The 9,952-nt window shown below is 60.1% G+C and overlaps 1 protein-coding gene across 1 annotated transcript; it reads left to right on the forward strand.

Annotated features, from left to right (window-relative positions):
• Nucleotides 1-272: 272 nt before the first annotated feature.
• MSX1 (msh homeobox 1) lies at nt 273-3,402 on the forward strand (the record flags this gene model as incomplete). Its single annotated transcript, XM_080698039.1, has 2 exons — nt 273-732; nt 2,960-3,402. 2 exons carry the CDS (start codon nt 273-275, stop codon nt 3,400-3,402), a joined length of 903 nt encoding a protein of 300 aa, XP_080554165.1.
• Nucleotides 3,403-9,952: the final 6,550 nt, after the last annotated feature.

The raw sequence follows: 9,952 nt of genomic DNA on the forward strand, positions 1-9,952 counted from the left end.
CTCGCCTTATTAGCGAGTTCTCTGGGGAGCGCGGCCGGACCCGGAGCCGGCGAGTGCGCCCGGGACTCGGCCTGCGCGGCGGCGGCGGCGGCGGCGGCGGCGGGGGTCCAGGCCCGGCGCCCCAGAACCGGCCCTCTGGGGGTCGGCGGGAGGCGCGCGCGGGAGGGCCGGCCCGGCCGGGGCCCCGGGCGCTCGCAGAGGCCAGAGGCGGGCCGCGAAGCCCATGCCCCGCGGCGGGCCCGAGCCGCGGCTGGAGGGGGGGCCGGCCCTGCATGGCCCCGGCTGCTGAGATGACTTCCTTGCCACTCGGTGTCAAGGTGGAGGACTCCGTCTTCGGCCAGCCGGCCGGGGGTGGCGCCGGCCAGGCCCCCACGGCGGCCGCGGCCACCATGGGCGCCGACGAGGAGGGGGCCAAGCCCAAAGCGTCCCCTTCGCTCCTGCCCTTCAGCGTGGAGGCGCTCATGGCCGACCACAGGAAGCCCGGGGCCAAGGAGGGCGCGCCGGCGGCCTCGGAGGGCGCGCAGGCGGCGGGCGGCTCGGCGCAGCCCCTGGGCCCCCGGCCCGGGTCGCTGGGCGCCCCGGACGCGCCCTCCTCGCCCCGGCCGCTCGGCCCCTTCTCCGTGGGAGGACTGCTCCAGCTGCCAGAAGACGCGCTGGTCAAGGCCGAGAGCCCCGAGAAGCCCGAGAGGACGCCGTGGATGCAGAGCCCCCGCTTCTCCCCGCCCCCAGCCCGTGAGTGCCGGCCCCGGGCGGCGGGAGGGCGCCGCGGGGTGGGGGACCGGGCGCCAGGCCGCCGGCGCCTGCCCGTCTCGGGCGTCCGCGGACCTGCCGCTGGGCACCTGGAGGCCGGCGATGGCCCGGAGCCCGGCTGGGCGCGCCTGCCCACTCCCGCCCCGCAGCGGGCTCCGGGCCTGGGGGGCCCCTGGCCTGGGCGCGGAAACGCTGCGGGCAGAGGTTCACTTGCAGGGCGCTGGTGCCTGGGCATCCCCTTTCCCCGGCCTTGCCAACCACCCCCAGAGTCCCGGCTGTCTCATCCGACCCGGAACCCCGTAACTCCTGGGAACCCCAAAGGATGGGGTGCTGCGGCGCGGGCATCCTCGCCTTGGCGGAGTTTCACTTTCTCGCAGTAGGAGCCTGCGGATCTGCCGAGCGCCTCTGTGCCCAGGGGTCCCGCAGCTCACAGCACTGCTCTCCGCCCCTTCAAATTTGAAGCCGATGCTTGGAGTGTCCGGCGGATGGCGGATGGGTGATTAGGGACGGGGCGCTAAACTGCCGGTGGAGAGGGGCACAGGGCGCCAAGGCAGGGGGAAGGCGCCCCTTCGATTTTGTCCGAAGCTGGATAGTCTCAGACTCTCCCCTCCAAGGGGACTCGGCCCAGTGTCCCCAGGCCTCGGGCCGGGCTTTTCTGCCCCGCGAACACGCTTCGAGATATTTCAGGAGCACGGGAAATTCCCAAGTTTTCCTCGTTTCCTCCGATTATTTGACGCGGCATAATAGCTGCCCGAATTCAATGGCTTGATGTGGAGGAATGATTTTTTATCTGGGGATTAAACTCTTTGAAAAGCCAGCCCCTCCCTGGGCCTAATGGCCCCAGAAGGTGGCCTAGAGCTAGGCTGTCGCTGCAGATGCCAGTGAAGCTTCCCTGGGCGCCTGCCCCTCAGGCGGCCTGGCAGAAAGCAAGTTGGGGCCAGCCGCTTCCCGGGCAGTGGCCTCCAGCCGGGAAGAAAGGGATATTAACTGAGAGATTTTGTTTGACTCACATCCTGATGGTCTGAAAGCCCAAATGATCGTGTGTGTGTGTGTGTGTGTGTGTGTGTGTGTGTGTGTGTGTGTGTAAAGCGCGGCAAAAAAATAATAAATTGCATAGTTAGGCAAAACCCGCTTGGTAAAACTTCCTGAGTTTCAATTCACTTCCCTCGAGGAAAAGCATCCTCTTCAGCACCTGAGAATTTGGGTGCGGCCTTGGGTCCCCGACTCCCAGCCTCAACACTGATACCAGTCGTGCTGAGAATAATTCGTTGTGTGTTTTATGGGGTCTCAGAGACTGCCCAAGCAGGGGTGACGCACAGAGCCACCGAGCCCCATCCTTAGGCCTGCGCAAGGCCTGGGGCGCTCTTTGCCCACCTCTGAGATTTATTTGGAAACCCACAGAAAAGGCAACTTGGTCATCAGTGGTCCTTGCTAACAAAGCCCCAAGGGAGCAGCCGTCCTCCTCCCACACAGGCACACAGGCTCGGGTCTGGTGGGAGTGTAAAGGCACCCCAGGAGGGAGAGGCCCAAGGAGCACCGAGACCTTCAGTACAAGAACTGAGGTGCACCTTATGTACCTCAAGAGTTGGCCTCAGTTTGACTGCTGTGATGGTGGGGGTTCTTTACTTTATTTATTTATTTATTTATTTTGGTAGGAAATGCCCCTTGGACCCCGTAGGAACTTGCTGTTCCTCAGGGAAAGTGGAATTTGGACATTTGGATTCTATAACCTACTAAGGCCCCTAGGCCGGCTGTGAGCTCTTGGTGGGCATAGAGAGATGTTTGGTCAAGTCATAAAAGTCCATGTGACCTTGGGCTGGGTGCAGGGCCTCTTTCTTCGAGGTTCACCGCCCCTGTTAACCTCAGCCCAGCGGGGGCTGGAAAGGCTTCCCCAAGCCACCAGCCATCACCAACCATAAAGATGGTTCCACCTCTGCTCAGCTGTGTTCCCGCCTGGAAACATGGGCCTCTTTTATCTGGCATCCTACTTTATGCATTCGCAAACAGTAGACAGGGGCTTTTTTTCTTACCTGCGGGGGTTGCAGTAGGGATTGGAGAAAAGATTTCCCGGCGTCTCCAGCCATACGAAGGCGCTGGGCAAAAATCAGCATCTAGCCTGGCTGTGGACAACGATCCCACAGTGGGGGCTCATTGTGCCCCGCCGCGCTCACTCTTAACCCCCTGCTTTTTTCCCCCCGCGGCCCCCTAGGGCGGCTGAGCCCTCCGGCCTGCACCCTGCGCAAACACAAGACCAACCGCAAGCCGCGGACGCCCTTCACCACCGCGCAGCTCCTGGCCCTGGAGCGCAAGTTCCGCCAGAAGCAGTACCTGTCCATCGCCGAGCGCGCCGAGTTCTCCAGCTCCCTCAGCCTCACCGAGACGCAGGTGAAGATATGGTTCCAGAACCGCCGCGCCAAGGCCAAGAGACTGCAGGAGGCGGAACTGGAGAAGCTGAAGATGGCCGCCAAGCCCATGCTGCCGCCCGCCGCCTTCGGCCTCTCCTTCCCTCTCAGCGGCCCCGCAGCAGTGGCGGCTGCCGCGGGAGCATCGCTCTACGGGGCCTCCGGCCCCTTCCAGCGGGCCGCGCTGCCAGTGGCGCCCGTGGGACTCTACACGGCCCACGTGGGCTATAGTATGTACCACCTGACATAGGCGGCCCAGGGTGGCTCGCCTGTGGTGCCCGCTGACACCCCAGCCCGGCTTCTGCAAGCGCGGGGCTCCCCAGCCGGCTCCGCACCACCAGGCCCCTTCTCTTTAGCTCCCCCACTGCTCCCGTTTTTCCCGGTTGCTCCCCGAGTTCACGGTGAAGTCTGACCTCATCCCCAAAAAGTGGCTGGAAGGGTCCTTAGTCCCCTTCTAGGATCTGGCTGCACTCCCTGGAGTCACCGATGGGGAAACTGAGGCCGGAGAGGCTGAGAGGTGTATCTAGGGTCCCCAGCAGACTTGATGGTGGAATGGGACTGGAGGCTGAGCCTGCTGAGTGGGTAGCGGCTGTTGGCGCTGAGACCAGGCTGGGGTGGTGTGCTGCAGAGGAACTAACTGGTGTGGAATGATTTTGGAGAGAACAGTCTGAGAAAAGGAAGAGCTTGTGGGGAGCAGGATCCCGGCTCCTTGCATTGGAAAACTTGAGCCCATCAACAGGCAAAGGCTTTGGGGGACAGGGTACACAGATATGTTGCAAAGGTAGGTAGAAGGGACCTCTCTCCCTCTTACCAGTTACCAGAAAAAAAAAATTGTAAAATAAAATCTGTTTCTATTTAACAGTACATGTTCGTGGCTCTGAAGCATCCCTTAGGAAGGGATTCGGTGTACTATGTAATATACTGTATATTTGAAATTTTATTATCATTTATATTATAGCTATATTTGTTAAATAAATTAATTTTAAGCTACAAGGAAGGATCCCTTCCCTGATTTAGTCTTCTATCTTAATTTTCCTCCTCTCTGTCGCCTCACGTCCAGCTGCCTTTCAGTTTGGCAAAGTGGACGACAGGATCTGCAGGGACAGAAGGGCTGTCTTCTGGAACTCGCAGCACTCACAGCATTAGCAAAGTCAAGTGGAGAATTGAAGCAATTACCTAGGATAATTAGGCTCAATTTTCCAATTCACTTTAAGCTGAAATCCACACTTGCTCCGACGACCCATAGCCGACTCTTTCTTCTTTCCCCCCTTTTAACCTGTCTATGAAAACAAAGTGAATCGCCCAAGTGGTTTGATGCCTGTGGACAGCTAATGGAGACAGCCCCCAGCCCGCGGACCTGTTTCTCCCAGGGGAGGGCGGGTGGGGGATGGGAGCAACTCTTGGCTTCTCTAAGTCTCTGCCAGTGTAGACACGGTTTGGGGTTTGGTTTGTGGGACTGATTTTGAGCTCCTTTCCGCCCCCTTCACCAACCCTAATGCAACTCACAAATGCACGCGCGCGCGCACACACACACACAGCTACATCAAAGTTTGCAGTAAGAACTTTTGCAGGACCTGGCTTTCTGACCTACACAAACCTGGGTTTTTACATAGTCAAGTTCACATTTTCGAGGAGGATATATTTGAATATGTGCCTCGTGTTTAGCCTTCTGGGAAGAGTTCTGCAAGGACCTTGAAGACAGACAATGACCTCTTAGCAAACCTCTATTCTGTTTCCTGCATCCCTTGGTTCTCTTCTGTGGTAGAAACCACCTGCTTAATTCTTGCCAAATCTGCCCACCCCTTCCTTTTCCCCAGCCTCTGTCCAGACAGACCTGCAAACTGGAGAGCTCTGGGGTCCCCTTTGGGGATGCCAGTAGACGAAGGTTTTAGAACCCCAAGGGGCCTGTGTCTTTACCCACAAAGAGTCTCCAGCACTCCAAGATAAGCCAGGGAAGCACACACAGGGCTGGATGGACTGTGTTAGCTCTGGCAAAGTTCTGGGGTTCCCCGGGACTCAACCCCTTTCCTAAAAGGCTGCCAACCAGTACAATGTGGGGTGCAGTCCCACCACACCAGACAGTCTGGGGGTTCCTAGGCCTTGGCCTTCAGCCTTGGGGACTTCCAGGAGCACAGCCCCGGAACCTTGGTAGGTCTGAGCAGCCCGTCACAGGCGCCCGGGGCTCCCGCTCCACATGGCCCTTTGAAGGCCGTGGTACCCAGCTGAGGTCAGCCCCTTCTTACATTTCTCTATCAATTAAGCAGTGCCCAGAGAGAACTGTGTGCAGGGCACTCTGATCCCCCAGAACAAACCCAGGTCCCTCCCGGAACCCTACTGTGTTCCCGCGGGTAGCTGGAATCGTTTTGAGCTTGAGGTCTGACAGGCTGATGTCACCGGTCTCAAGCTTGCCACTTGGCTCGACCTTGGGATAGGCCAGACCCGGCCTTCTCTCTCGGTACCCCAGTCTTCTCGCCTGCGAAATGGGCCCGGGAATCCTCCCCACTTCCCGCCCTCAGGGTTTGGGAAATGTCAAGAAGCCCCAGCACCAGAGGGAGTTCCCGGGAATACCCGGTGGGTGGGTCGGCTGTCTCAACTCGGCTGGTCTCGGCCCTTCCCGGGATCTAGGAATGGCGGCCAGGATCGAGTGTCTTCCCCGACCCGGGCCGCCGGGCTTCCTGGCTCCTTCGATTTTGGCATTTTAAGGTCGAGGCAAATTTAGAGCGGCGTAATTGCCGTAATGAGCAACGGTTCGCTTTCTGCAGACGCGCCGCGGCTCCAGCGAGGCGGTAGCTGCAGGCGAGGAGGGCGCCTGCTCCGCCCCTGCGCCCCAGCCGGTGCCCAGCCGCGGCCCGACCGCCTCCCGCGCTGGCTCACGGGAACCTACACTTCGGGACCCTTAGTGTCCCGGTTTTATTTCTTTCCTTCTACCCTTTCTTGTTCTCCCCCTCCTTCGCCTCCAAATTCCCGTTTTCTCTTTTTTTCGGTTTTTTTTTTTTTTTTTGGTACTGGGTTGGAACCCAGGGGCATTCTACCTCTGAGCTACACCCCCAGCCCTATTTTTTTAATTCTTTATTTTGAAACAGAGTCTCGCCGAGTTGCAAAGGGCCTCGCTAAGTAGCTGAGGCCGTCCTTGAACCGCGTTTCTCCTGTCTCAGCCTCCCAAATGCTGGGATTAAAAGCGTGCGCCACCACGCCCCGGCCCTCTCGACCGGGTGCGCACTCAGATGGCGCCCAATAAATGTCTGCGGCTCGCTGGTGGGCCGCGAAGAGCCACCCCGGCCAGGTGGGTCTGGTGGGAATTGGCTGCAGGGGTCTGAGCCCCCTCCAGTCCACCAAACGCAATTCAGCCAGGGCGGCGGGGGAGGGGGGGGCGGTTCCCGGCCCCGCCCTGCACTGGAAGAAATCTGGGATCCACTACGGGGAGTCGCCCCCCACCTACCCACGCTGGGGGGCTGCGTTGGAGGGGAGACTGGGTCTTCGGAGAGGATTCTTGTGCACGCCGCCGACCCCTCGAATCCCACAAATTTAGTGGACTTTTACAACCGGGACGAGGCGGCCCAGAGAGGTGCCTCGGCTTTCCCAAGGTCACACAGTTCATGAAGGGACCGAGCAGGGATTCCCGCCGATGGCACTGCAGGTGTCCCTTGCCCAGCACTGCGCTCGTCCCTGCCCCTGTCGTCAAGAGGCCCCTGGTGCCGGACCGCTGCTCCAGGACACTGCCCCTGGACAAGCAGCCGCCAGGGCTCGGTGCCCTCGAGTGAATTCAACTCCTGACCGCGGGCGCCGTCCCGGGTGGGGAGCGGGCCTCCCACTTGGTCCACGGCGCTGGGCGTGGGCTGGTATTTGCTGGGCGGAGGCTGGCCGCAGCCCCTACACTCAGCTCTGACCGCGCAGCCAGACCCGAGGCCCGGGCCGGGAGGGAGGTGGCGGGGGCAGGGGCGCCCCAGCCCTGGGCCTGGGGAGGGCGAGGCCGGGGTGGCCAGGGCTCGCGTTAAGGGCGCCTCCGTTTAGGATCCGCCTGGCCCAGGCCTCGTGAAGACCTTCCTTGCCCAGGCGGGGACCCCGGGCGCCATCACCGCGGGGTCCCTTCGAGTGACCCCGGCCGCGCCCCGCCCTCGGCCCTCCGGGCGCCCTGGGCAGCGGCGCGGAGAGGCCGCGGCCGCCTTTCAACTCCGCGGCTGGCGCCGGCCTGGCCGGGCCCGGCCCACGGCCTCCCTGGCTCCATCCCGCGCCCGGGACGCAGCTCGGCGCAGCCACCGCTGCGGCGCCCGATCTCCAGGGCCGCGGAGCCCCAGCCCTGGGTCGCGGATTCCTCCAGCCCTTCTGGACAGCTCCGGCGCCCGCGCAGGCCGGGCTGGACTCAGGGTCCACACCGCCGGCCTCCTCCGCAGCGCCGCCCCGCGGCCGAGCCCGGCTCGCTACCCGGATCCCCGCCGTCCCGGGCTCCCGCGGTGACCCACCGAGCCTCTGAGCGCCAGCACAGGCCTTCGACACCGCACCCCAACACAGGCATCCACACCCACAGCCCGCGCGGACACCCGGCTCACGCGCGGCACACACTCAAGCCGGGCGCCGCAGCGCACGCCTCCATTCCAGTACTTGGGAGGCTGAAACAGGCGGTCCGCAGGTTCGAGGCCAGCCTCAGCAGTTTAGCAAGACTGGGCAGCTTAGGGGAACACTTTCAAAACAAAAAAGGGGACATCTGGAGGGGGTACCTGGGAGGTAGAATGCCCCGGGGTTCAGTCCTTAAATCCTTAGCCCTGGGCAGGCGTGGTGGCGCACACTTGTGATCCCCAGCGCTTGGGAGGCTGAGACAGGAGGATCGCACAGGTTCAAGGCCAGCCTCAGAGGCTCTCAGCAACGTAGTGAGACCCTGTTTCCAAATAAAAATATAAAATAGGCCTGGAGTATAGCCCGGAGGCAGAAAAGCCTCTGGGTTCCACTCTCAGTAACACACACACACACACACACACACCCTTAGCACTACCCAAAACAAGAACAAAACCACAAACACAATTAGCACACATCAACCACACACCCCGGCCAACGAATTCCCACACAACACACGTCCACATGTCACGAACACACACACACACACACACACACACACACACACACACACACTGCCAAGCGCACGCCAACTCCCACCATCTCGCTGTACGAGGAGCCCACATCCGCAGCCCTGATTTACAGAGGTGAATAGCGCCCTCAAGGTCGCCTTCTAACTTCCTTTGGGGGGACAGTGGGGGATGCAAACTTGGGGGTAGGGAAGGCACACCCCGAAGTAGACTTAGATGGAGGCTGATAACCCCGAGAAGCCTGGGGGGGGGGAGGTTTCCAGCCGCAGACCCCAGGGAGGGGCCGGCGGTGGGCGCAGGTGGTGGAGGGCCTCACTAAGTAGCTGAGGCTGTGTGTAGAAACCATGATTCTCCAGTCTCAGCCTCCCCAGTGCTGGGATTACAGGCTTGCACCAAGGGGTCCCGAGTCGCCCTGGTGGCGCTCGGCTCTCCCTCCCGGAGTCGCTCTCCCAATCGGACCGCCTCCTCCACTCCCCCTCCTCGTCCCAGAGGGTCGCGATCAAAGCTCGGCTCGGGCTTCGGAACCCAGGACCCAAAGCTGACGGTCCCCCCAGCCTCTCCTCAAGCTGGGGCAGAGGAAGGGGGCCCCAGGGGCACCCCAGGTCTGTCCAGGTGAGTCGGGCCCTCTGTGTACAAATCCTGGTTTTGGTACGTACTAATTGTGCGGTTTAGGGCAAGTTACTTGACTTCTCTGAGCCCTGGTCTCCCATACATAAAGTGTGGAATTGTGACTTTTCCTATTCTAAGAATAAAGTGAAATGCTCTGTGAGATTCTTGACACCTCAAGCAATAAAGGCTGATTATGCGTAGTTAAAAGAGGCGGAATTCAAAGCCGAGAGGGTCCTATCAGTACCTCCCAGGAGACTGCCTAGGTCAGGGGCGGCCAGCCATTGAGATTTGAGCTGGAATTCTGGCGTACCCCCTCCCGGGGTAGTAATTTCTATTTAGCAAGTTTATTGAACCTCTTCTTTTTGGAGGCTTTGAAATCTGCCCCTAATCTCCAGCCCACAGGGCCTAGGAGGCAGGGCCAGGTGCAATATAGACCTGCTGTGGCGGTGTGCCCTGTAATCCCAGTACCTGAGAGGCTGAGGCAGGAGGACAACAAGTTCGAGGCTGGCCTAGGCAATTTAGAAAGACCCTGTCTCAAAAAATATTGTGTGTGTGTGTGTGTGTGTGTGTGTGTTTTGTAGTTAAGTAGTAGAATGTCCTCGGTTTGATCTCCAGTACTGAACATAAAAATGCTTTTTAAAACAAATTTATTTATTTATTTATTTGTTTATTTATTTTTGCAGTACTGGGAATGGAACCCAGGGGCATTCTACCTCCGAGCTACACTCCCAGCCTATTTTTTTTTTAATTCTTTATTTTGAAACAGGATCTTATTGAGTTGCAAAGGGCCTTATTAAGTAGCTGGGGCTGTCTGCAAACCTCGGTCCTCCTGTCTCAGCCTCCCGAATGCTGAGATTACAAGCCTGCACCTCCACACTGGGCTTTAAGGGAATTTGAAGGTGTGCCCTTAATTTGGGTCTGACTGGGGCTTGGGTCCAAGGTCTGAATCCGGGCGGGGCAGCAGCCCCTGGGCGGACTTGGCAGCCATGTTCCAGGGGGAGGGAGCGTGGAGTTTGTGTTGTGCGTTCCTCGCCTGCGTGCTAGGGTGCGCGCTCTAGGGCTGCGGGCACAGTTGACTGTGTTCACTGAGAGTTCGGGGAGCGGTGGCACCTT

This window comes from Muscardinus avellanarius (assembly GCF_963383645.1).
Source record: "Muscardinus avellanarius genome assembly, chromosome: 6".
Classification (NCBI taxonomy): Eukaryota; Metazoa; Chordata; class Mammalia; order Rodentia; family Gliridae; genus Muscardinus; species Muscardinus avellanarius.